The sequence below is a fragment of the Triturus cristatus genome, chromosome 3_2 (genome assembly GCF_964204655.1).
Source record: "Triturus cristatus chromosome 3_2, aTriCri1.1, whole genome shotgun sequence".
NCBI lineage: Eukaryota > Metazoa > Chordata > Amphibia > Caudata > Salamandridae > Triturus > Triturus cristatus.
Window position 1 is genome coordinate 1067823063 of NC_140584.1, and position 27731 is coordinate 1067850793.

A 27731-nucleotide genomic window follows, 5' to 3' on the forward strand; every position below is an offset into this window, starting at 1 on the left:
TGATACGAGGCTCCCCTCATTGACTCCTCCATAATGTTTGAATATCCCATAGTAAGGGTAAGGGATTGTGTGACTCGAGTTGCATGATGTATCAATACCTACAATGAGTGTGCACCTATGATAGTGAGTTGGAGTGAGAGATCACCATGTCACTCTGTTTGTAGTGCTCACATTCAAGTTGCAGTGTACACAGAGTTGGCACAGCATGTCTTTGATGAGAGAATAAGGTTCTCCTATTTGTTGCTTGTATGCATGTCCTGTTTTGAAATTCATTATTTCTGTTTCAATATATTTAATTTTATTTTTCTTTCAATGCTTCATGTAACAGAACCTTATGAATACTAAATGATGAGCGAGCCTTCGCTCCCTAGCAGAAAACTTACACTGGCATTGTATATATGGGTGCTGGAAGTTTATGTATACACAGAAGGATTCATCCTAGGGAAATTAGTATTCTGGTCCTGAAGAAAGCACCTGAACCTTTTTTTTTTCGCCCACCAGGATGGCTGAAACACGTCAGTCTAATTGGATGTAAGAACCATAATAGTTTCTTACACATCCCCTATCCCCTTTTATATGTCTCCTCACCACCCGCCTAATAGTAAGGAGATCCGGGGGTGAGTGGGATTTTTAATTCTCATCTGGATCCTTTACTTCTTCTTCCCTGCAAGTATCCTCGATGCATCCGTGGGCCAGCCCACCATTTGAGGATTCTTTGGCAAGCGTGGATGACTGATGATGAAGCATAACACCCAGGGGTGTGTGTGAGGTTATTCCATATATTTTTACTAATATCCCAGATTCCATTAATCTTGAAAGTAGGGACATATGAGTATCCTCAACAAAGAGGCATTATCCCTTACTAGGATACGTAGGTATTTCATGCAACCTCATATGGACACGTTTGTTTGATGTGCAAGTGATATTCAATTGGGAGAGTGCAAACTGAGGCAGGCCAAATTCTGTCTCTCATTCCCTCTGCCCTTCTTAATGTAAGGGTTGGTTGTGTATTGATTGTACAAGAGGGACAGGCTGTCTCAAATCAATCAGCGCATCCACAGATAAAGCAGATCTGGCCATTCCACAATTCTGCTAAGGCATATATCTCTTCACAGGTTGTCTTGGCATCCCTGAAACTGGATGCTCAGTTGAAAATCATGAACCTTCCTTTTACTGGGCTAAGTCTTTTTGGCCGTCACATGAACGAAGAGATGGAGAGAATGAAGAAAGAGACTGAAACCCTTAAACTTAAAGCACTGGGTTTAGAGGAAACAAAGAAGTTTTATTGTACCCAATACCATCACTGTGACTAACGATTTCAGTCCAGACAGAGGGTTCTACTAATTTCCCCTCAATGGTCCTTCTATTCTCAGTCCCTAGGTCGTCATCAGCAACACCAACAACAACAATCCCATCCTAGGAATAATGGAGGAAAACATCAGTTGCTGCAATTAAAAAAAGAAGGTACAGTCTCTACTCCAAAAACGAGTATCTGATAGAGACATCTAGCCGCAGATTCATTAACTTTGAATTCTCTCCAGGCGCCAGTCTGGAACCGGATATTTTTTAGTAGTACCTCTGCACACCGGGGAACGGCATCGTATGGCTCTGTGGTGAAGTCGTCTCCGGGTATGACATCAGTGGAGCCATATAAGTCCCCCGGCGCGCAGAAGTGAGTTTCTTCTGTGAAACCTTCTGCGCCAGAACTCTCAGCCACTATAGAAAATGGTTGTGGAAACAGCGTGCCAAAAAAGATCAAAAATCTTTGAAAAATTAGTAAAGAAGAAACATCAAATGGTATATTAATACCAGACATGGATTTTAAAGAAATCCCCAATTAATTAAAAAAACACAGGGCTAAGAGAAACTCTATGCCCTGGTGAATAACCCCTATATGAGGTAAAACACTATGCACTCTATAAACCATTCTGCAATGGTAATAAAAGGCATGGAAATAGACAAACAGAACATACAACAACAACACCGGTTGTGCGTTAAATCACATCATTACATGATATATTGACAGTACCAATGTAACGGGATGATGATACCAAGAAGACTTTCTTAGAAAGAACAAAGAAATTAATACTGCTCGCTGGTGTGTCATCCAGAGGAAAAGAGAAAACACACCCCCACTCTACCAACCACACACAATTGGAAAAGGATGCTATTGCAACATCTAACTAAACGCTAAGTGGCCAGGACAAGGGATTTGTTTAGTCCCAATATACATTGCGATAGTGATCACTGGTATATAAACCCAGCACTGAAAGGGTATAATCCTTACCCCAAGGGTAATTCGAATAGTGGGGAGGATGGCCAGGGCGTTAATGAATCTGCAGCTGGACTGTGTCTCTACCCGAAATAGCATTACCAAAGGTAAGTCACTTTTACATCTGATAGAGACATCTAGCCACAGATTCCTTAACTTTGAATTAAATACCATATCTAAACACAGGAGTAGGGTCTGCGATACTAATCCTACTGAAGTTCTCAAAACTAACAACCGGACACATGTATGCAAGAATAGCAGAACAAGAACTAGACTCTTAACAGAAACCATGATCACTGTCACAGAAAATATAAACGAAAAACAACCTTAAATTTCTGAACGAATCGGCCCTAGAAGGAAAAAGGGTTGAAAACCCCTGTAGAACCATCTGTCGGATGACAAACGTTAACCCCTGTCCCCCCAAGGGGGAAGAAAACTGGATGTCCAAAAACAGTCATGCGTGATAAAAGTCATATATAGTCTGCATTGTAAAGATTTTTCACCCCAACGTACACTCCTTGAATTTGGGGGCATGGCCCCTGAAATTATTCAATAGAGACACTTAAATCTTCCTCCGGAATATATGGCCATTCTCTAGGCTTTGAAGTGGAAAATATGTTCATGTTGTGCCTCCATAACAACAAAGATCCATTTAAATGCCGAGAAGATGTCATTTTACTTTATCTGCTTTTACTTTATCTGCTTTTGTTGGCACGATCAAAATTACAATTCAACTCGATCAAAGTGCATTTAGCTGCCATAACAGCATACAGAAAAGGACAGAATCAAAGATCATTCTTTACTATTCCAAGACTTCCTAGAAGGATTGAAAAAATACCTTTACTCTTAGTAGACAGCCTGCTCCTACTTGGGTTTAAATCTAGTTTCATCTAAATTAATGGCTCCTCCTTATGAACACATACATAAGATCTCAATGCAGCACCTCACCTGGAAGGTAGCCTTTTCAGTAGTCATTACATCAGCAAGAAGAGTTAACGAGTTGCAGGCTTTATCTTGTGTTGAACCATTTGGAATTTTTAACAGCAGTAGAGTAGTAATAAGAAGACATTCATATTTTTTAACCAAACGTTGTGTCAGATTTTCACATTAAGAAACAGATTTCACTTCCGGTATTTTTCAATAACCCTTCTTCACCAGCAGAAAGAACCCTTCACTCTTTAGAGGGTCGGAAAGTTCTCAAGTTCTATTTATAGAGAAAAAAGGATATCCACAAAACAAATCAGTTGTTCATAAATTATGGACCTTCAAGAACTGGTATGGCGTCATGTAAACAAACTACAGCTAGGTATATAGATTCCTATATTACTCTTTGTTATCAATTAACCTCTTCCAGATAAACCTACAGCCCATTCTAAATACAATAAGGCTACATATTTAGCCTGGATTACAAATTTACCAATTACAGAAATTTGTACAGCAGCTATATGGAAATTGGTACATACTTTCGCTAAACATTACTGTTTAGATGAAGATTCAAGAGCTGTTTCTTTGTTAGGCCATGCAACTTTGAAAAAATATTTTTAATTAGAGTAATTCTTAGTTGCCACACGCTTGCTTTGTCTACACCTTGAATTATTTTATTGTTTATAGCTTTGTATTGACACTCACAAGTTAACGATATGCTTGCTACTCAATTCTCTATTTATAACTATTAGTGAGAATCCTACGATGCAGAAGGAAAGGTTACTTACTTGTATTTCTTGCTGTGCATCATAGGTATCCTCTCTGAAGTCATAAACAACCCTCCCTCCTTCCCGGTTGTCAATACATTTGCTATATGTTTGTCATTTGCAAATCATTTCCACCATTCAAAAAGAATTGAGGGTGTGAGACAAACTGCCAGTCGAGTTCATGCTGGGAAGGAAAGCTGCTAGCTCCATAAAGTAACAGTGTATTTTCCTTGTACTCATTGAACTCTTGACCTAACAGGCTACCTTTTTACTTCACTTTTATGTGCTTAATAGGCGTTTCTTTAAATTAAACTCAGGGTTGCCGCTGGTCAGATGCTTCAATGTGATCACATTATATTGATTAGTTGCCTTTTATTATCCAGAAAAAATCAGTAGCAAAGCAGGTCTGTCACATTCTTAAATTTAGGTAACCCTGATTCTATGGACATTGTGGTGGTTACCTCCAACAAATAATGACTTTAAATATTTGAAAAAAGAGTGTTCCAGGATGCCCGTAAATGTACTGAAATATTCTGTGTTTATTACTTCAGTGAGGACACCTATGATATAAAACTAGGAATACAAGTAAATATCTTTTCAATACTTTTCAGCCGAAGCAAATGATCCAGCCTACTGTGAGTGCCTGTAGCTGGTATGAAGCATGAGTATGCTTTATTCGTTGGGTGGTGGGTTCTCCATAAACTTATCAGTCCCATCCCCTTCATAGCTTTGGGTATACTCTTGGTCATATTAGGCTAAATGTTGTGTTGTGGGTGATGCCTATCTACGTCTTCATCAAGTACACAATTTAAGTCTCCATCCTAGATCATTTCTACTTGTATCTAGGGTGCCAGGTTCTTCATTATCACAGGGAAGAAGTTACCATCATCTAAATTTGGGGAGTACATGTTAGTTAGGCAAGTATCAATGGAAGTCAGAGTTCCAACCAGTATTGCATATCTTTCCTTCTTGTCTATTACTGTATCTTTCAGGGAAAAGTGAACGCTTGGTGCCAAGACCCCCCCCAGTGTACGGGAGAGTTTGTGGCACAGCTGTCAGTGCTGTTGAATTTGGACCTGGGGAGCTGGGTTTGAATCTCAGTGTCGGTTCAACATCCTGTGATTCTGGGCAAATCACTTACTCTCCCTGCACCCATGGACAGTGCCTGGATACCCTCACGGGTGATAAGCTGCGCTATATATAAATCTACTAATTACAATTACCTAGAATAGGACTTTTCGTATATCTGGCTCTTAATTTCTTCTGACCTTGAGAATGTTATTGCCACATATACGGGCCTCTTGCAGTATCACACTGCGAATTCCATATAGCGTTATGTATGAGTGTACTCTGTGATGCTTCTTAAAGTGACCACTTATGTTGCAAGTTATTAATTTACAGATGCTGCTCATGTCATATAGTGGTGTGTGTACCTGTGGGGGTATAACCGTCTATTGTGTCTGACGCTGTGGTGCAGATGGAGGTTTCCTGTCCGAGCCAATCCCGAGCCAATCCCGAAACCCATATACAATTGCACAGCTTCCCAACTCCTCAATTCCGCCCTTTGGGTAGCTTATTAGGGTTCCAGTGATGCCCATCTGTTCAAAGAGAACTCCCAGAGCAACCCTGTCTGCCACCCGCTAAGAACTAGATAAACCTATCCTCAGTTGGGGTGCAAAATGTTAACTGTGTTGTTTGTACTGCGTAGAAATACTGCCTGACGTGTTCGACTCCCTCCACTGCACTGGCAGCCAGCAGAGTGGTAATTGCCAGAGTCAGGCTTCTCTCATCTCTCTTGTCATAAGGTATCATGTAATACCCCCCATTTTCAGTCTTGGGGCATCATTAGGATGGCGGGCGGACTTTAGTCTGCCCGCCACCCTAGCGGTGCTGGGACCGCCCGCCAGTGGTGTGGTGGTCCGCACCTGCAATTAGGATGCCACTGCGGCGGTGGCATCCTCCATTCCCAGCATTGTGGCGGGCGGTGCTCACAGCACCGCCCGCCACAATGCTGGGAATGCACATTGTGTATTGCCATGCACAAGGTGACAGGCACCGCGAGGTGCCTGCCACCATGTCCATGACAATGCAGGGGGGTACCATGGGTATCCCCCCTGTGCACTCCCCACCCCCTGAACACCCTGGGGGCCTGCAGCGGGCCCCCAAAGCCAGAACCGGCTGCCTTTCCATGGCGGAGTCTCCGCCATGGAAAGGCAAGTCCCCGCCATCATCCAAATATGGATGGCGATGCCTTCCAGGCACCGCCACCATATTCCTTGGCTTTTCTGCCCGGTAGGCAATCGGACGGATTGCCTACCAGTGGAAAACCGGCGGACGGTCTTTCTGTCCGCCGGGGTTCCCCCCGCCATACTAATATGGTGGGGGGGAAATGGGTGGCGGGTGGGGAAGGATGTAGGGCGGATCGACACCGCCATGCGGGCGGTGGCGATCCGCCCTACATCCTAATGGACCCCAAAGTCTTTTAACCTGATTAGATCAGTGTGACATGCATATTTCACCTGGAGCCCCTCAGGCAGTGCTTCGGTTGCTTGGTACACCTCGCGCTGCATTGTGCTCTGCCCTGAAGAAGCTATTCTCTGTTGCTTGCTTGGGTTCAAACGTCTGTCCGGGCGGCCAGTTGCAGGCTTTAATAGTCCGAGTTAGTAATCTCTTCTGCTGTCGCCTGTCCCACCAGGCCTATGTCAGGGAGCCCCTCCTCACTGTCTGATTCTCTCTGTGCTTTCCCCAGTGTACAATCAGGTGGAACTGTAGTGTAGTTCCTATATCCCTGATAGGCTCTGCGCATTGGAATAACATACTATAGATTTGACATAGGACTACGGTCAGCATGTCTCTATCGAGTATATTAAACTTAATTACTTGTGTGTGCCAGCTAACTCAGAGGTCACTAGAAACTTCTCGAATATACAAGAAGGGATTAGTCTCTGACAACCGCATAAACATGACAACTTTGTTTCCTTTTAGAATTGGAACAGTCTCAGAATCGTGGAAACAATAGATAACAGTTTCACTCAGTGAATCGTGCATGCTTCGTTTCTACAGAGTTGCACAGAAATAGAGAGACGGGCGTTTCAATAAAAGGGTTTATTAAACAGTCCTATTTCTCATTCAAGAGATATGAATTGCTACATTCGTAAGACAGACTGCAAAGTACAATATGTATGAGGTGAGCAGTAAGATAAAATAATACTGCAATAGCATGGTTTGTAGATATGACATATATTAATCAAAATACATACATAAATAACATAAGCTAGAATGTGATACTCACCTAATGCTTCTAAATTGTTCTACCCCAGTGTACCTAACCTAAGTGTAGCATGAGGTTTGAAGTAGGTGCCATTTCAAAAGTATAGGTAGCTTTATTTTAGTTCAGCCAAGAGTTGCCAAAAGTTTCTCTAAGTTCTTAGTCAGCTCCATACCTTAGAATGAGAGAGGTTGGAATCTCTTTTCTGGACTCGATAGTCTAACCCCCCGCAAGGGAAGTCAGAGAGCACTGGAGCTGGATTCTCTGCAAGAAGGATGACAGCGTCAGGTCAGTGCATCAGGCTGGAACTCGATCTCCTTCCGAACTTGCCGTGGCGTACCGCGTAGTCTGGGTTGGATCGAATCCTCCAGAAACCGCAATTTGCCAGGGCAAGTGCTGGTATATATATACCTTGAAGGTGTCTAGGATGCCAATATTGACGTAAAAGTCGGGCAGAGGAACGTCATGAATGAACTCCTAAGGAATAGATGTTCATGCATACTTAATGAGTTCTTGGAGAAATCAATATTCAAGCTGAGGGAAATTCCTAAAGGCTTAAGGGTCAGGTTTTCCAAGAATTCGTTGTGACGTGGATGGACGGATGTAGGTGGCCATGCCTGTATTTGGTTTGTACGGACAATGTCTAAATAAGGGCCGGATTTCTATGTCCAAATAAGGGCAATGTGAATTGTACCTATATAAGGGCATAAATCGGGAAACCTATATACGGAATCTAAATCTGCACACAACAGAACCTCAATTCTGCATGTTGATCTCCCTGAGGCCCACACTCTGGGAAGTCCCCTGCCTTTGGCTGTGCATCCGTCTGGTGCTGCTCACTCATGGGTCTCCTGTGCTGCTGTTCTTTCCGGATGCGGTTTCTAACCATTCCCAAACAGATTCAGATGTGGTTAGAAACAAGCTTTGCCTCCACTCTGTATGCGTTGTTTGGCTGGGAACATTAGGCTATCTTGCTAGTTTAGGTCTTTGAGTTTGCCTTTAACAGCCAAGAATGTGTCTCTCTTATCCTGTACTCTTTTAGTGCAATCGGGGAAGTCCAAGATAGAGGCATTTTCGTATGTCAGGGGTCCTGACTTGCGGGCATTCTGCAGTATAGCATCTCGATCTCTGTGATTAGTATTTAAAATGGATGCAGTAGTTATAAGACATTCCAGATAAAGTGTCATTATTAGTTATACACCGCACACTGGTTTGCACTGTTTAGTTGTTGTTCCACAACTCTGTCTAGAAGGGAATAGCACCGTAATTAGCATGTTATAATGCAGGCATTCGCCATACCTCAATGTATTCTGTGATTCTCTTAGTTTAAAAAAGGCTTCATGCAAATAGAAATTCAGAACATGCAATCTAACTACTGTGAGTTAACAAGATGCACATTTCTTACTAATTCATTATGATGTTGTATAGCTCAAGGGACAATTTCATTGTGTGTTCTTCCGTTGGTAAATGAAATTACAGTCTTGAATACTAGGCGGTCAGGTGTTTTTTATTCCTGAAACAGGAGATGGACGTTATTTCACACTGTGGAACTCAATACAGATACATACTTACAAATAGCTTGCATTTTGCAGGTTTCGTGGCACGTCTTTGCGTCAACACATATTACCACGACAGCAGTTCTTGGTCCTTTGGCACCCAGTGGATCTCCAGTAGTTTTAATGCAAGTTGGTGAGTACATTAGCACCCCATTCTTCTTTTGAATTCAACATCCACTTGTATTCTGTTAATATCATACTTCACATTTAATATCTATGATTATTCAGGTAATATCTCTTGAATTCAACATCCACACGAATGTTAATATATTTTAAATTCAGCATCTACGTGTATTATATTAATATCATATTTAATTCAACATTCGCATGTATTCTGTTAATATCATAACTAATTTAACAGCACCAGGTATCATGGTGATATATTTTTAATTCAACAACCCCATGCATTAGGCTGATATATTTTAAATATAGCATCCCAATGTATTCTGTTCATATATTTTTAATTCAACATCCTCATGTATTCAGTTAATATATTTGGAATTCAACATCAAATTGTATTCTGGTAATATCATATTTTGAATTTAACATCCATATGTAATTTGTTAATATCATAATTTGAGTTCAACATCTACACATATTTTTTAATATCATCTTTTAAATTTAACATCGACATGTATTCTGTTAATATCATCTTTTGAGTTCAACATCCAAATCCATTCTGTTAATTTTACATTTGAAAGCAGCCAATATTTTCTAGTCAATGTCATGACATGAACTTATCGGTATTGTGCTTTCCCAAAGGATTCTCTCTGATAATGAGGCCTCTTCTCTTAGGTCCATATCCGAAGTCTGAAACTGATGCTTATCCTCTATTAGTAACGAAATCAGCACACTTTAAACACAATCAGGCACATGCATCAAGAAAAGCTTTTGCGAGTCCTCAATTGCGAATATTAAGGACACGCAATTAAGGACTCGCAAAAGCCTATGCATGTAGGAATCGCTATTAAAATAGCGATTCCTTAACATTCATTAATTGCGACTCACAAATTGCGAGTCACAATTAATGAATGGCTTCCCATTCATTCCTATGGACCTCCAGGCCCATAGGAATGCATTGGAGATTGCGGGAGCAATTTGCGAGTACCAGTAGGTACTCGCAAATTGCTCCCGCAATTTCTAGGGTGCAAGGGTGTCAAAATGACACCCTATTGCACCCATGTATTTGAACTCTGCACACATGTTGCATACACACATGCTCTAAGGGCATGTGTTTGTGCAACATGAAACTTAGAAAAATGCAAATAAGTGCATTTTTCTAAGTTTTAGCAAATTACCATGAAGTCCAGCTTCATGGTAATATGCTCCCGCTAGTAGCGAAATCGCTATATTTTAAACTTTAATGCATTGCATTTAAGGAATCTCAATTAGGGATTCCTTAAATGCAATTGCTATTTAAGGAATCGCTATTTTGAGATTCCTTAAATTGCGATTTTTGCATTTGGGATGATGCATCCCAAATGCAAAAATACCGGTCGCAAAGGGGCAAATTCTGAGAATCTGCCCGTTTGAGACCGGTTTTGTGGTTGATGCATGTGCCTGTATGTGCTAAAAACATTTAAGTTCTTTGTAACAATTCCTAATCAGTGTAGTTTTAGTAATCGTGACTGATGTCTTTACTGCTGTCTATTGTCTCCCAATGACCACACTATCTTTTGGGAGTATTTATTTTTACTGGCACATATTTGCACAGATGCAGTTAGAAAGGAAACATTCGGGAACAACTTACATGTGTAATATATAACATTGAAAATATCAGTAGAAACTTTTGCCATACAGTTTAAAATTAGCATATGTAACTTATTCAGTGCCAGCAATTATTTGAAGATGTTTTTCAGCATTAAAGGAAACATTTGTAAATGTGCAGCGCACTGGACATTTCACACAACTCCTGCTTGTTGCAGAGCAAGCACTTCTAATAGTTAGATCACATTAAATAACCAAGAACCCCTGATCCCGTCTGTGAATACTAATACAATGCACTCCAAATAAAATCTTTCTTGGGAAATTCATGATGTCAGACAGATGATGTTAATATAATTTAAACTTAAATGGCATGGTGGTTACTTTTTTACTGCTTGTAAATGCCATTATTCTGTATGAACCCAAACCTTCTGTTGACTAGATCGAGGGTCAGCTCAGAAGCAATATTGTGGTTATAACTATATATGTACATACACCTCTCTGATTATTAACAAAAATGATTGGTTGTACTTCATAGGAAGCCCACAGTGTTATTTTCCTTGGAACCAACATGCTATTCATTCTGTTAGGAGTAGCATAGCACCAGTAAACAAGCATTTGCAATGCAATAGGTCTCGCATTTACGAGAGTTTAAGATATTGGCATTGTAAATGACAATGCCTTTTTTTAATATAATTTGATAATTAACACATAAATAAAAGGCATTGTCATTTACAATGCCAGTGGCTCAAACCCTTGTAAATGTGAGACCTATTGCATTTAAAAGAAGGAGCCGCCATTGTGCTGGGCTGCTTGTAAAGTGAGAGCGCACATGGCGCGATGAATGTTGCAGGAAAGCATGTCGTGCCTGCAGTAGGAGAAACTCAAAGCAAAAAGAGCTTACAGACTAAATACAACATAACATGTAACAACATAAGTAAAAGGGCCAGTCCTCATGGGAGGTTACAAATGAAGACAAGGCGGTATTAAGGAGGGACTAAGAAGCCTATTAACGTTGCTGTGAACGTTCTCAGAGTTTTTTTTATCTCTGTTCATATTACATTTAGATTGCACTAGTGTGTGTCTTTGTACTTCTGCATATAGCTTGCACTGTTGCACTCTGTGCTATACATTTTGCATTAGTGAAGCTCCTTAATATTTCTATGTGGTGAGATAAGGCGTCAGCTTCAGGGCACTCCTGTTGGTGACACCCAATGATGGCTAAACACATTAAAATAGCGCTTTTCAGGGTATGGTGCGTCGTACGGTAGCAGTGAAAATTTTCACAACTTTTCCCTTGCACTGATTTAGGCACCTGTTAATTTTGTCTAAAGCGTGAGGAAACTTTTAAACAGAAACCACAACGATTTGCTTTGCCAAATGCTTACCTATAGTGCCTCTGTTGCCTGTTTACACTTTGAAGAGACCTCTGGCTCTGCTCGTGCATTCGTTTTCGAATTTAAATAGCTCATATTACCTCCTGACGAGGCGCTGGAAGCCGCAGAGAACCGGCCCACTTAAAGCCCCGGAAATAGCGCTTTCTATAGCTGAGGTAAGGCAGTAAGTTAGGGCTCCACCAACAAATTACAAGAAAATGTAGGAACATAGGCTCTTATTTACCGAACAGGGTTCATGCTAATGGCAAAATGCTATTTTCCAAGTAGCACAGAAAATCCTTGCCCCCTTCCTGCTGCCGGTTTATTGTAGGGTTTCAGAAAAGAAGAGCCTGTAAGAGAGGTTCATACTAAAAGTCAGTGTAGTGTCTGCTTTCCCAGCTGGACCTGACATACAACAGGTAAGCACAGACAGCCGCAACTCGCTTCAGTGACACACAGAACAGGTAATGCAGCTGCTTTCCTTAAGTACACAACAGGTACAGTGCTCAGAGCTGCTTCTTCATTCAATGTAAGCCATCGCTTCACTCCAATGAGATCATCCTGAAATTGATGGCCTTTGCACAATAAAAGTGTTTACATACCTCAAGCTTTTTTTTCTGCTCCATAACCTTCTGTAGGATTTCCTTCTGTTTCCTGCTCAATGGTTTCTTCAATGAAATGTCCTTAGTTGCTTGTTTCTTTGCTGATTTTTTGGAGAGCAGAACTAGAGCACAGCTTGTAGCTACTACCTTCAGTCTTTCTTCATATTTCCGTTACTGGTGCGGGTATTGCATCATTGAGGCACACTGCCCTGGTGCTGGGTGTGCAGCGGCGATTTTTACATTGACACAGACATGGGAAATAACTGGTGCAAATTGAAATTATACTGTTTTTGTGCATGCTGTTTAAAAAACAAAAATACGCTATTCCCTCAATGTTATTACCAGCAAAATACTGGTAGTACTGTGAGTGAAAAGTAAAACCGCGAGTGTAGTTTGCACAAAGCTCTAAAATAGCACTGGAAACAAATAAAATGAGTGAAAGCAAGTTGCGGTACCACAAAGCGGGTTTGGGCTTTCATTTAATGTTCTTCCCGAAATGTGCTCCAGGCAACACGTTAATCTCTTTGTACGCCGTGTATGTGCTGCACATTTGGAGGCTTGACAATAACATGCTAGTTGGGGCTGAGCAACACCATCACTGCCGTACCAAAATGGTTAAAGGGACTGTAAGACGGGGCGGTTCAAGGAAAACAAACTGCGAGGGGCGGAAGGAAGGAGACAATGTAAATACAAAAATTTAAATGAAAACAATCCGGACAGGTAAATTACAACAAACTGGTGTCCAGCACCTTAGCATTTACATTGGAAATGCTGTGCTTCTGTCAGATGGTGGTCAGAAGGCGGAAACAGCAAGGGTCCGGGACCGAAAGCAACGTTTAAAACAAGCGTTGGCCGCGCGCGAGCGGCCAGAGATGCAATATGTGGTGGGGGAGGGGGAGAAGCGGGAGTTGTGTGTGTGCGTGCGTCATCGCGATCGCTCTGAAAGCGAAAGTGATTGCGATCGCGATGACGCACGAGTTTTCAAAGTGCTGCTGGCGGCCGGCTGCGTGCGTGCACGATCGCGTGAACGCAAGCGTTAGGCCAGCCAGCAGCACTTTGAAAAGCCCACATACAAAATGTCTCTTCGAGCCAGCGCAAGTGCTGGGGCTCAGCGAGACCTAAAAAGGATGCAAGTTGCCAACTCACAATGGTTTTTCCACAACCTAATGCTAAAACAACTATATTAGGCACAACTGACAAAATGTGCTCAATAATTGTCTCAGTCAAATCACTGCACCTTTGGTAACACCTATGTTGATCAGCTTTACAAAAGATATTGCATCACCCAATCAGCAAAATATAGAAAAACTGTATTTAATGAGCGTGTTGCAAGCACCCAAGGAACAGATTGTGTCCTTTGATTGACTGCAAAATGATGGATCACAGAACAGGCGTTCAGAGAAAAGAATAGCTAGAGGGAGGCTCTAATGAGATGGTCTAAGGTAGTTCCTGACATCTCAGAGTTCATTTGGTGTTACTAGCACTAAACAACAGACTGTGAAAGCAATCAGCCTATGAGATAAATGGCAGATCTGCCAACAGCATAATATTACTTTTAGAACTATCAGCAGACCAAACCAGCAAATACTACAAGACTCCCCTCCCTCCCCCTCCCCACCCCCCACTACCCTACCCCTAGAACACCACCACATAGCTGCTGCACGCTAGGCTCTTCACAATGCCAGAAAATATAGATTCTGTCTCATAAAGTGTATTGATTGCTTGTGTTGTCTCTGACCCCTCTCGTTGAACTTATTCAATGTTATCTGTAATGGTTGTGTTTTTTAAGGCCGTTTCGTTTGTTTTGATAGTTCACAGTTGATCGTCTGGACATAGCAGCAATACATGGGAGATGCAACCTACACCTGAGATGATCTTTTCCTAACTGCAGCAGCATTATAGCGCCTCTCACTTTAATGTATTCCCATGTCAAACTCTTAGTTTAGCTTACGTTATTGAAGAGGTCATTGGGCCCACAGCATGTCCTGTGTAAATGGCCTTGCTCACTCATTCTGTGCCTTGCTCACTCTATCACTCCTCTCTCACTCAGTCTACATCTCACTCCCTCTCTTGCTTGCAGTAACAGATACAAAGTGAAAATGCGAACATTTCTTTATGGAAAATAACATGTTATGATGTATATGTTATTATCTTGCAGCTATTTTATCAGCTCTTGATCAGGTGAAAGAGGAGCACTATGTGAAACTGAAGGCGATGCAGATGAATGTACGCATTTTTTGTTTTGGAGTCTGCGTTCTGCATGGGATTCTCTTGGTGCAGCAGGCGCTTCCTGCACCAGGGTTCACTCATCTATTGACAGTGAGTCACGTGCAGCTGAATCAGGTATGTTTACCACTCTGCGGAGTGCATACTTGATGTTTCTAATGTGCTTGTGGGAAGGGAATCTATTCATTTGAAACTAGAGTGTCTCGCATATCAAGAATCACCCTTTACGTGTTAGTAGCAACAAAGTAGTCTCAGGAGGCGATGCTCCCCAGCATGAGCAGATGCCACATATTAAGGGCTCTCTTCTAATAGCACACTTTCTCCAAAGGACTAGCAGTGAGCCAATCTCTCTGTAGTGCTGAAATTGAAAATATGTTGTGGCTGATGCACAACACATGTTGCCACATTAAGTCTAAGTTACTTTGCCTGCTCTGCGAACATACTTCACTGGCCCACCTTAAATGCATCCCATATGCTGTAGCATTCCTCATCAAGCAGCTGAGGAACCATAAGTACATCACCCCTCCCTGATTGAATTCTCTTGGTTTCCCTTGCCAGCCTGCGCCCTCTTCAAAACTAGATGCATCATTTACAAAGCCATTAGGAGCCTCAACCCTGCCTGTGTGGCTGACAAGCTCACATGATCTGGTGACTGTTGACACACACAAAGCCAGGACGCCATCAAATTTAAAACGTAGAATTGCTGAAAAGTAAAACAAAACATATATTCTCTCTAGGATCTGGAACAATATTCCCAAATCCACCAGAACTGCCCCAATCCAGCACCAATTTGGGAACCGGCTGAAGTCGCACCTCTTGAAAGATGTTTTACATCATGATGCAGTAACAGTCCACTTCTTCCTTAAAAACGAGTAGCCTCTCCAATCATACCATACCGATATCGCACCACTTTTATGCCTGGCTTTAGCTTGTGATTGGGAATGTTTCACTAACCAATAGGGAAGATTTTTCCAGGGGCAATCCTATCCATCTCAACACCATTTCCTGGAGGGTTGGTCCTATACAATCCCGCAGTCCCTGCTCTGCCTAATCTCCAGCATGGCAGAATCTTTCTTCCCTTGTTCAGAGTTCTGGGCACATGCCTGAGACATGTATAGAGAAATTAGGCACTCCCCATGTAAAACCAGTTTCACGACTTTTTCCCCCATACTGGGATAATAGCAGGGGCAAGTCTAGGTGTAACAGGGACTGCCCCTCCAAATCTTTTACAATTGGTGGCCACACCCCACAGGCCATCCTGTCAGGAAGAGGTCACACCTCTTCCCAGCCAAGGCTCTTTTGTTCCCTTTGCTGAGAGCAAATTACTCCTCCTGGGAGGCTGTAAGAGGACAACTGGGGATTATCCCCAAAAGGCCTACTTTTAAGCAGGGAATTAATGCAGACTTTATAAAAGTGTGTTAGAAATGGCGATTTCTGGTTGGCTAGGGCTTGCGCCAAAGCCAGGCAGAAACCACCACTCTAGTCAGGGCTGGGGAGTAACACGCCAAAGATAACCCCTGCTCACCCCCTTGGTAGCTTGGCACGAGCAGTCAGGCTTATCTCTGAGGCAATGTGTAAAGCGTTTGCGCGCACACCCAGCAACAACACCCAAGGCCCACCACAAAGGAAACTCCACACAAGGTATTCTATAAAAATAGCCTTTGTATTATACACAACACATTAGATAAAAACACACACTTTACAATGTGCCAACAGGCACGGGCAGAATTTACAAGGGATTATATGTACAGGGGACAGGGCCCCATGGACCACTGTCAGGAATTAGCACTTTTAGATATTTAGCACTTGGCACCAAATATAAAATTACTGTAGCACAAAAATAACACATATATAGCAGACAACCAGTAACTACTGGTAACAAGAAAGTACCACCTACGCAACCCTAACCACTTTAGGAGACTATCACGCAGGGACTCAGAACCTCCCTAGTACCACCGGTACCAGGGGAACACAACCACCTAGGTATCACAATACCTGTAGGGGAAAACACACATTACACATGATGCATAAAACATTCAGAGGTGTAGAACATGGCACATGACGCATAAACTCATTCAGAGGTGCCGGGCAGGTAAACACATGATGCATAAAACATTCAGCGGAGTTCTGAAAGCAAACACATGATGCAGAAACTACATTCAGCGGTGTCATAAAAGGAAACACATGATGCATAAAACATTCAGAGGTGCAGGTAAGGAACATTAGCGAGAAACTCTCAGGAGCCACCACCTGTAGCAGTCCCTAGGACACCCTGTCCCAGTCAAGCTGCGCCAGCTGCGCAGGCCAAAACGTAAATATCCCCAACCTAAATGTGGCAGCTGCCCACTAAGTGCTGGGCAGCTGTAGAATGAACTCAGGCACCGGCGTGCCTCTGGAGCCCTCCCTGGGCTCTGCCAAAAAGAATGTCCCCCACTACGTGGGAGCCAGGGGGCTCTGATCACCAGAAAGGCGCCCCCCTCGCTGAGCCTCAATCGGCTCGGTGGAAATACAATGCGGCTCGTTGGAGCCTCAACCGGCTCGGAAACTTAGGTGCCTCGTTGGAGCCTCACAGGGCTCGTGGACACTGCTCCCCGCACCCCCAGCACATGCGCGGAGTCCCCCAGCCCTTCTAAACACTCACCGGGCTGCTCGGGGGACTCCCGCGTCGTCTTCTCTCTCGGCGGACGATGGACGCCGAGGCTTCTCTGCAACGCGGAGGGGCAGGCACAGACAATGTGCCTCACGCCCCCTCTGCACCAGCTCCGGCCGCACTTCTCCTCTCTCTGCTCCGGGAAGCGCGGGGTAGCCTCCCGTCCGCTTCCCTCCACCAACGCACGGCTTCGTTGTCCCGCCCACCACCAGGCGTGACTTCTTTCCGCTTCCGGGTCGCTGCAGGCAGCGCGGCGGCCCGGCTCCTCGGCGGCAGTACGGGGTAGGCTCCCGCAACGTAATCAGGCAATAAGCGGGGTGGGCACCCGCCAACGATCACACAATGCGGGGTGGGCACCCGCGGTGGTCCTCACGGCCAAAGGCACGCAAACAAGCGGGGTAGGCACCCGCTATGGCGATCACAATGCCGGGTGGGCACCGGCCTCCAGAATCAAAGCGCACACAGCGCTAGGAAGCAAAACAGCGCGCCCAGCGCTACAAAGTCCTAGGAGCGCTCCCAGGCGCTGTAAATCAAAAAGGTCCAGTAATAAAGTCCTTCCAAGAGCAGGGGGGCAAAGGCTGGGCCCAGAGCCAGCACACAGGGCCCTCCAGCAGGGAGGCAGTCCTCCGTGGCGGTCTCTCCTGGCGCCCAGCAGCAGCAGGCCCCCTCCAGATGATCCTGCAAGAGAACCCCCATGTAAGGGGACACAGCCCCTTTTTATACAGTAAATCCTTTGTCTGCAAGGTGCAGGGAAGGGGCGAACCAGTTACATCTGGTTCCTGAGCACTTTGTTTTGCTCAGCCCCTCTCCCTATTCACTGGCAGGCCAGGGTCATCAGACGCACCACAGGGGCCGGAGCCAGCAGTGTGTGGGGAAAGCCCTGTCCTATTCAGGACCCAGGTATACTCCTCCCCAGCCATCAGTATGCTAAACTCCCATTCACCACTGGGTGACTCCTCCTGACTCTGGGGATTTCCCTAGTCCGTCACATGACCTCCACCAGCCAATCGCCAGACAAGCCACACATTTCATACTGCACACTGAAGTGCCCACTTCTAGAAGTGGCACTTCCACACTAGGTACATGCACGCCGCACACATCATCGCGCAGCATTCAATCACACGAGTCCGCACATACCAAACTCGGGCCTGCACACCCCACGCATCAGGAACTACCAGGACACATACATTCCCCCATGCATTCCTATGGGAGGGCAGGCCAACCTCAACACACACACGCACTTTACCCTGGGACACAGCGGTAAAGTGCGCAGAAACCCAAAAATCACTAAACCAAGTCACCCATAAAAAGCAAAAAGTTCCGGGGTGAACCTGCCAGAAGGGCCGGGTACAACACAACCCCCTTCCAGCCAAAACGCAGGGTAGACCAATCACCACCGTGAAGGTCTTCCCTGCTTTGGGCGACAAAACACGGACGCAGGCCTGCAACGGCAGGGACACTCTCCGGTTTTACGCCACTCTAAACCCATGCAATTCCATCTAAAAGAACTCGGCGGACCAACTGCGCTACCCCACTGGTACTCCTCAGCTGTCCGCGGCCAGGGCCAGGCCCTAGGCCATCTAGGCGCCACTGGTCCTTGCCTAACCACAGAGTGGGGGGTAGTAACCCCTGGCACATAGTGACCATTTTCCACTCTTCCCCTCATCAGGGCTGTTCTAAACATCCACTGATCTTCCAGCCCAGGGTCCGTACCCTCAAGCTGACCAACAGTCACGGGTGAGGCTCTCCTCCCCTACCTCTTCTCCTAGGGTTCCGCCCTCTCTTCCTCTGAGAGGCGACCCCGTAACATAACTCACCAACCAGCTCAGGACCCCTCCCTGAGAACTGGTCTCCCAACCTCTGGTCTAGAACCTTCAGTTGCATACTTGCCTGGCACTCCAGGACTTCTGGGGACTCACACAGTATCCCCCCAAGAGTAACATATGCCTCATATGTTGCATGACAGTCTGCCTGGCGCAGAAATCCCGTCCCCTGTCCACCTGACAGTGCGCGAAGATCCCCCAGGACAGACGTGTAGTCGCCATGGTCACTTCTAGGAGACTCAGCCCTCCCGGCTGGTCCCTGACCCACTGGCTCCTCCACCGGGGAACACAGCCCCACGCCACTCCTCTCGCCGGACTTCTGTACCCTCCCTACCGGAGCGGTACTGCCTGACACCAGAACCACTGGAGCTCCATTTACAGAGACTCCAGGTTCTCCATACCCTAGGCGAGCTTCCTCAAGTGACCTAACAGGACAGCCTAGGCCCCCTACCTGGTGTTCCCTGAAGAAACCATCCAGGCTCTGAGACTGGGTTTCGGGCCTCTGGGGACTCAAAGTCACCCACTCACTCCTACTCCGCTGAGATAGGCCGTGAGCCCCTACACCCCTCTCACTACTCTGGGACCTAGCTGGGCTACTCTGAACCTCTACCCCCATCCAAGACGGGAAGATCCCTGAGCCACTGCTATTGGAAGTACTCTCCCATACCTCATCAGAACCTTGGGCACCCTCCCAACGGTCTGCTTCCTCTGCCAGCTCCCATGGGCAAAAAGAGCCATTCCTCAACAGGTGTTGGCGCAACCCGGGATAACAACTACCAAGCAGCTGCTCCTTGATAACCAGAGCATACAGTCCGTCAAAAGCCCGTTTCGTGTTTACCCTTAACCAATCATCCAGTGCATCCTCACATTCACCCACAAACGTGCCCCAAGACTGGTGAGGCAGTTTCTTACTGCCCCTGAACTTCAACCTACATTCCTCCTCTTGGAAAACAGGTACCGGACTCTGGGAATGGGGAATGGGACTCTCTGCACTGGGCTCTCTATCGCTGCCACCACTGGACTCCACCCTCCCTGGGGAATCCAGAAAACCAATGCGCTCAGGGGACAACTTACCCTCTAGAGCTACTTTCTCCCTGGCGAAGGCCCTCTCAGCCTCCACCATCCTCTCTTCCGCCAAGACCCTCTCGGTCTCACCCTTTTTCTCCTCCACCCCCAGCTGCGCCATCGCCTTGGCATGCTCTAACCTGAGCTTCTCCATGGCCAGCTGATGCTCCCTCTCTTCCCTCCTATCTATCCACTCCTCTGGGGACAGGGAAAGGGATGGGGTGCTGCTCCTGACACTGGACCCAGCAAGGGACTCCCTATCTATGGGGTCTTCACTGTCTACTGGCGTCCCTGTCAGGTAACCTTCCTCCTCTTCTGAATCTTCAGGGCTCCCCTCAGACCCACCACCCTCTCGGCGTGCGGCCCGGGCCCTATCTTCCTCGCTGCGCTCTCGCTCCCACTCATCCTTTTGCCATAGGATCAGGTTGTCCCTCAGTTTGGACTGGGTATCTGACTCACCCACCTCTATGTCTCTCTCTTCACAGAACCTTACCAACTCCAACGTACTGTATCTAAACAGACCACAGAAATTAAAAGCCGGCTCCATTTTGGCGGACGTTCCTGAGAAGAGTTTAACACAAGGAACCTGAGTGTCTGAGCTAGCACAGGGGTACATAATTCACAAAGGACACCTTTATGAGAAGAAATAATGGAACTCCAAAAAAAACAATAATCCCCAAAATGTGATTTATCTAAATGCAGAGTTTTGTAGTGTAGCCAGTCGCTGCTGCGGTACAGCGCAAACGCAAGTCCAAATCCCACCGATGATCACCAATGTTAGAAATGGCGATTTCTGGTTCGCTAGGGCTTGCGCCAAAGCCAGGCAGAAACCACCACTCTAGTCAGGGCTGGGGAGTTACACGCCAAAGATAACCCCTGCTCACCCCCTTGGTAGCTTGGCACGAGCAGTCAGGCTTATCTCTGAGGCAATGTGTAAAGCGTTTGCGCGCGCACCCAGCAACAACACCCAAGGCCCACCACAAAGGAAACTCCACACAAGGTATTCTATAAAAATAGCCTTTGTAATATACACAACACATTAGATAAAAACACACACTTTACAATGTGCCAACAGGCACGGGCAGAATTTACAAGGGATTATATGTACAGGGGACAGGGCCCCATGGACCACTGTCAGGAATTAGCACTTTTAGATAGTTAGCACTTAGCACCAAATATAAAATTACTGTAGCACAAAAATAACATATATATAGCACACAACCAGTAACTACTGGTAACAAGAAAGTACCACCTACACAACCCTAACCACTTTAGGAGACTATCACGCAGGGACTCAGAACCTCCCTAGTACCACCGGTACCAGGGGAACACAACCACCTAGGTATCACAATACCTGTAGGGGAAAACACACATTACACATGATGCATAAAACATTCAGAGGTGTAGAACATGGCACATGACGCATAAACTCATTCAGAGGTGCCGGGCAGGTAAACACATGATGCATAAAACATTCAGCGGAGTTCTGAAAGCAAACACATGATGCAGAAACTACATTCAGCGGTGTCATAAAAGGAAACACATGATGCATAAAACATTCAGAGGTGCAGGTAAGGAACATTAGCGAGAAACTCTCAGGAGCCACCACCTGTGGCAGTCCCTAGGCCAACTGGCCTTGTCGGGGCTAGGACACCCTGTCCCAGTCAAGCTGCGCCAGCTGCGCAGGCCAAAACGTAAATATCCCCAACCTAAACGTGGCAGCTGCCCACTAAGTGCTGGGCAGCTGTAGAATGAACTCAGGCACCGGCGTGCCTCTGGAGCCCTCCCTGGGCTCTGCCAAAAAGAATGTCCCCCACTACGTGGGAGCCAGGGGGCTCTGATCACCAGAAAGGCGCCCCCCTCGCTGAGCCTCAATCGGCTCGGTGGAAATACAATGCGCCTCGTTGGAGCCTCAACCGGCTCGGAAACTTAGGTGCCTCGTTGGAGCCTCACAGGGCTCGTGGACACTGCTCCCCGCACCCCCAGCACATGCGCGGAGTCCCCCAGCCCTTCTAAACACTCACCGGGCTGCTCGGGGGACTCCCGCGTCGTCTTCTCTCTCGGCGGACGATGGACGTTGAGGCTTCTCTGCAACGCGGAGGGGCAGGCACCGACAATGTGCCTCGCGCCCCCTCCGCAGCAGCTCCGGCCGCACTTCTCCTCTCTCTGCTCCGGGAAGCGCGGGGTAGCCTCCCGTCCGCTTCCCTCCACCAACGCACGGCTTCGTTGTCCCGCCCACCACCAGGCGTGACTTCTTTCCGCTTCCGGGTCGCTGCAGGCAGCGCGGCGGCCCGGCTCCTCAGCGGCAGTACGGGGTAGGCTCCCGCAACGTAATCAGGCAATAAGCGGGGTGGGCACCCGCCAACGATCACACAATGCGGGGTGGGCACCCGCGGTCGTCCTCACGGCCAAAGGCACGCAAACAAGCGGGGTAGGCACCCGCTATGGCGATCACAATGCCGGGTGGGCACCGGCCTCCAGAATCAAAGCGCACACAGCGCTAGGAAGCAAAACAGCGCGCCCAGCGCTACAAAGTCCAAGGAGCGCTCCCAGGCGCTGTAAATCAAAAAGGTCCAGTAATAAAGTCCTTCCAAGAGCAGGGGGGCAAAGGCTGGGCCCAAAGCCACACATTTCATACTGCACACTGAAGTGCCCACTTCTAGAAGTGGCACTTCCACACTAGGTACCTGCACGCCGCACACATCATCGCGCAGCATTCAATCACACGAGTCCGCACATACCAAACTCGGGCCTGCACACCCCACGCATCAGGAACTACCAGGACACATACATTCCCCCATGCATTCCTATGGGAGGGCAGGCCAACCTCAACACACGCACGCACTTTACCCTGGGACACAGCGGTAAAGTGCGCAGAAACCCACAAATCACTAAACCAAGTCACCCATAAAAAGCAAAAAGTTCCGGGGTGAACCTGCCAGAAGGGCCGGGTCCAACACAGTGCCATTTTTAAAATAGTAATTTAAAATCCGACTTTACCATCAGATTGGATTTTAAATTTCTATTCATTTAAGCTAGCTATTCCCAAACTGCATTTCAACATTATATGGTGTTATAATGTAACCCCATGACTTTCTATGGGAGAGTCAGCCTTGCCACAGTGAAAAATGGCTTTTGGAGATTTTTCACTGCCAGGACACGTATAACTTAAGTACAATGTCTTTTTTTTTTTTTAAGTACCATGTTCCGTACCCTATGGGCCTACCATAACTTGATGAAAAAGTGCGTCTTCTTGAAATAAAACAGCCAACCAAGTTATCGGTTGTAGAAAACAGAATTTCTAACTAGGAATGAGTACAAAGTTAAACAAAATCAACAATCTTTTGTCTAGAATGTAAAAGCAAATTTCAGTGAGCAATCCTGGGCTTAAACTTGTGATAGGCTGTCAGGATTTGTAACATGGAATATACCCCAAGCAGTACAGCCAACAATCCCAATCATTCACCCATTCACCCATTTCATTCAGGATACTGTATAGTAAAACCTCCTTTAGGTACTAGGAAAAATGAGGGAAAGTGTAGGACACTAAAGGCACTGGTTCAGAATGGCACCAAGAGCAGCATTGGATCGAAAATTGATAAGCAGATTGACAAAATGCACAGCACATGAATCTGCTGCATTACTATGTTATCTCGCACTCTGCTCAGGAACACTATAACTATCACTGGTCCTAACAGGACTTGCAGCGGCTAACCTTGATACCTGGGAGAAAATGTGTTCAGACGGAGTAATATATGTCTGAGTAAATCTACTTACAAGTGGAAAACCTTGTTTTGTGAATCTCATATGTGACCATACATTCACAAAAATACTCATTATCGATAAATTGATACAAATATATAATATGCCATGATAAACCTATTCATATCATTTCCTTAATGTGAATACTTTCCATCTCTTACTTAATTTTAAGGGTTGTTGGTACTATAGGGATGCTGGCTAATGATAAAGTGATGATATGCAAGTAGAATGAGTAGAACACTATTTTCAAGTTAATTAATAGGCATATGGTTTTCAGTGACATCCCCTTGTGCGCACAAACGTCTATTCTATTTGGTAGAGTGTGTCTAGAATCAGTGTTGCCATGAGCATATTGAAACAGATTTTCATGAAAATGTATTGCAAATTTGCTAATCTCTAATAATCTTTTAGTTGGTTCAGGCCTAGCACTGATGTATGTCACAGGTAAACTAATTTAAAACATCAAAATAATATAATGTTGGTTTAAATGCAACTGAGATTATCACATGTGCTTGATTAATATGTAACATGCTCACATACACATTCTTTCTCTTTTGAAGGCAATTAAGGCAGTTATAGCTTTGTCTCTGAAAAAACAGACTCATTCAGAGGAGGAATTTCTTCAAGTTTTGAAAGATGTAGTAAGCATGGTGTACACAAACCTTACCACAAGATCGGAAGATATGAGCTACATTCAAGCTCTAACTCATGAAATAATGAATAAGTGCCCACAGCAGACTGGTAAGAAATTTGCCATTCATTCTTTTAACTATCATAATATCATGTAAAGCCAAAACAATGCTTCTTACTATTGGAATAATTGTCATCAACCTCCTTTTACTCTTCATCCACATTTATAACAAGCATTGGCATAGCCAATAGGTCTCGCCTTTGGGACCTTATAAGTGTTTAACCATGCAACAGTTCATGGTGTTGCACCAAGGATATTGTGCTGCATAACTAAATACTTATAAGGTCCCAAAAGACAGGCAGGAACAAAGATAGAGTTGCCTTGAGTTTGATGATGGGGGTTGTTGCAGGTAGAGGAGGGGAGGAGAAACAGCCAGTAGAGAATGGAGGTACGTGAGAGGTAGGTACATGTAGAGGAAGGTATGAGGTAGGAGACATTTATAGTGAGGGAGAGACAGTGGGGACCAAGATTGGTTGTTTCCCATGAGACAAAGGCAAATAAGAAGTAAGACAGAAGAGATTAATGCATTCAGAAAAGAAATATGGGCAGTAAAGGTTACGTGCGGGGGTGACTAACTAACTACACAGAAAGGGGTGGCATGAAGGAAGAGGCGCAGGCAGACAGGCAAGGAGAGAGCCATAGCTACATAGTGTGAGAGAAAGCCTGGCAAGTAGGGGAGGGAGGGACAGATGTGGAGATGGGCTATGGCAGTCACAGAAAGGGCAGGGACAGATTGGAGGAGAGGCGTGAGGGATGCCCTCAAGTTGGGGTGGGGTTGGAGTCAGATAGAGTGAGGGAGTGAGCCAGCAGAGACAAGGAGAAAGTGAAGGGCATGCTCATGGGAGGCAGACAGTGAACACTGACAGGCACAGATGCGATAGGCAGGAATGGAGAAACGTGCACAAATAGAGTGAGAGGGAGGGAGGGCTTGAAGTGAGGCATGTAGTTCTACAAGGTCAAAGAGAGACAGGCTAAAGTTAAAGAGAGGCACAGGCACATGCTGATAGCAATGGGTTTGCAGGCTGAGTGCGAACTGGCCAAAACAGACATGAACAGAGGGAAAGAGATACAGGCAGATTGAATGGAAGTGAATGGGGAGAGTTTTGACAGGGAGATTGCACAGAAGAGGGACACTGGTGAACAGGACATGGCAGAGAGGAGCAGTAGACATGCAGGGAGAAAGGCAAAACAAGCAGAAAGAAAAATATATATATATATGTAGAGAGGCAGTTGCTGACTGGAGGGAGACTTAGAAAAAGACGGACATAGAAGAGAGAAAGGGATAATTGGGAAGAGAGCGGGACAATGGAGGAGATATAGGTTTTCCACTGATGGGCAGAAGACGTCGAGATGTGAGTGTGAGAGAAAGAGAGGAGAGAAAATGTGTAGAGAGGATACATACAAGCAAGGAAAGATGGTAGAGAGAGCAGGGTTAAAAGAGAAAGAGCAGATGGCAGAGACAAGGAGCGTTGAAAGAGATGGGGAGGACCGGCATGTGGGGAGTGAGAAAGAGAGGTGGATACTGAGCAAGATAGAGAGTGGATAGGCAGCTGGAGAGGAGTGGAGGAACAGAGCCAGGAACTGGAGAGGTGATCTGGAGGCGGAGAGCGCAAGAGGCCGGAAGGAAAGGGAGAGATGCAGTCAGAAGCCCTGTGTCCACAGTGAGCAGTCTGCTGGGGGTTGTGTCCAGAAAGTGTCGCGTGGAGGGGGCGGGGCTTGATTAGGTCGCAAGTGATGCGCGACGAGGACACGGAGCAAGTGCAGTACAGCGAGTGCCAGTATGCCAGAGAAAATAAAAAATACAAATACTGAGTTAATAATTTTTAGATAGGTATTGCAGTGCACATCCTTGTAATAGTCTCTTTGACTGCCTTTAAATTATGCTTAAAAGCAGTGTGCACCCGCGTAATATTACTTGTCTGTAAGCTGTTGTGTCAAACGAACAGGGCTCAGATGAGCAGCTCACACGGGACAGCTCGGGTGAGACTGGATACAGAGCACAGACTTCAGAAGGACAACATTCAAAGTTGCATCAAAGGCTACTTAAATAACAAGCAGCAGCTGTTTTCAAGCACACTCATGCTTTGTGGCACCATCCACCTTGTGGGAGCGAACAACAGCCAATTAGCATGCGCGCCGCTCCTTGCTCCCGCAAGGTGGATGCCGCCACAAGCACGAGTGTATGCTTGAAAATGAGCAGAGCGGCGGCTAAAGGCCCTCCTATGCGTAGGCGAGACCTAAAAACACCAGTAATTCTGCACTATTGCAACTTTTTCTCTGAGGGAAAGGAATTACCAATGAAATGTGTGTTTTTGCTTTATGTTGCTTTGCTATCTACTGATATATTCCATCATGTTTTACTTGGCGAAATGTATCCATTGAAATCTCACCACGTGCATTCATAGCATTTGAGGTAATGCAAATTCACACTAACTCCAGTTTTCAGGCTAATAGTTACCACAACCAAGACAGCAATGAGTGCCACAAGCTTCATCTCAACAAAGCCCATATCACTCTAGTATTGCACGAGACAACTTGAAGGAGCATCAAAGCCTGAGGCTCTCAAACACTTAAGCTTTACACCCCACTTTAATAACAAAACGAGGGCTCATCTGTCCAAGGCAGTGGGCCCATGGTTTGTGTTCCTGTATGCACAACTAAAAAAATTTTACATTGAGGCTTCTCTCTTTTGAAGAGACGCACAGCCAGGCTATTAATGGGAAGATTGGTGCACAAACGAGTGCAGCTTCCTCATGGTAGCCAGGAGCATCAAACAAAAATTCCAATTTTCATATGGGAACACCACTAGTGATGTTTACTGCCAAGCTCGCCAATCATGAGAATCCCACTCGAGCCGCTGTTGAACGAAAACCCTGCATTTGAAAGTAGAGTTCATAGGACAATCTCAGAACACAGACATAAGTGTTCTTGGCTCCCAGTGCCAGAAACTCTTTTGGAACTCCTAGAAACCAGTAAACAAGGCCCAACCCTTGTCCACGATTATCCATCACCTACAGAACTTCCACAAAAGACAAATATGAAAGC

General features: G+C 45.5%; 1 protein-coding gene across 1 annotated transcript in view; it reads left to right on the forward strand.

Annotated features, from left to right (window-relative positions):
• The window catches only part of LOC146859134 (uncharacterized), a 2052335-nt gene that overhangs the window by 1613997 nt on the left and 410607 nt on the right, over window positions 1-27731 (forward strand). Inside the window, exons 91-93 of the mRNA XM_085649806.1 lie at window positions 8824-8920; window positions 14628-14812; window positions 24556-24736. Of these exons, the coding sequence (XP_085505932.1) occupies window positions 8824-8920; window positions 14628-14812; window positions 24556-24736 (463 nt within the window). The remainder of the gene's footprint in view (window positions 1-8823; window positions 8921-14627; window positions 14813-24555; window positions 24737-27731) is intronic.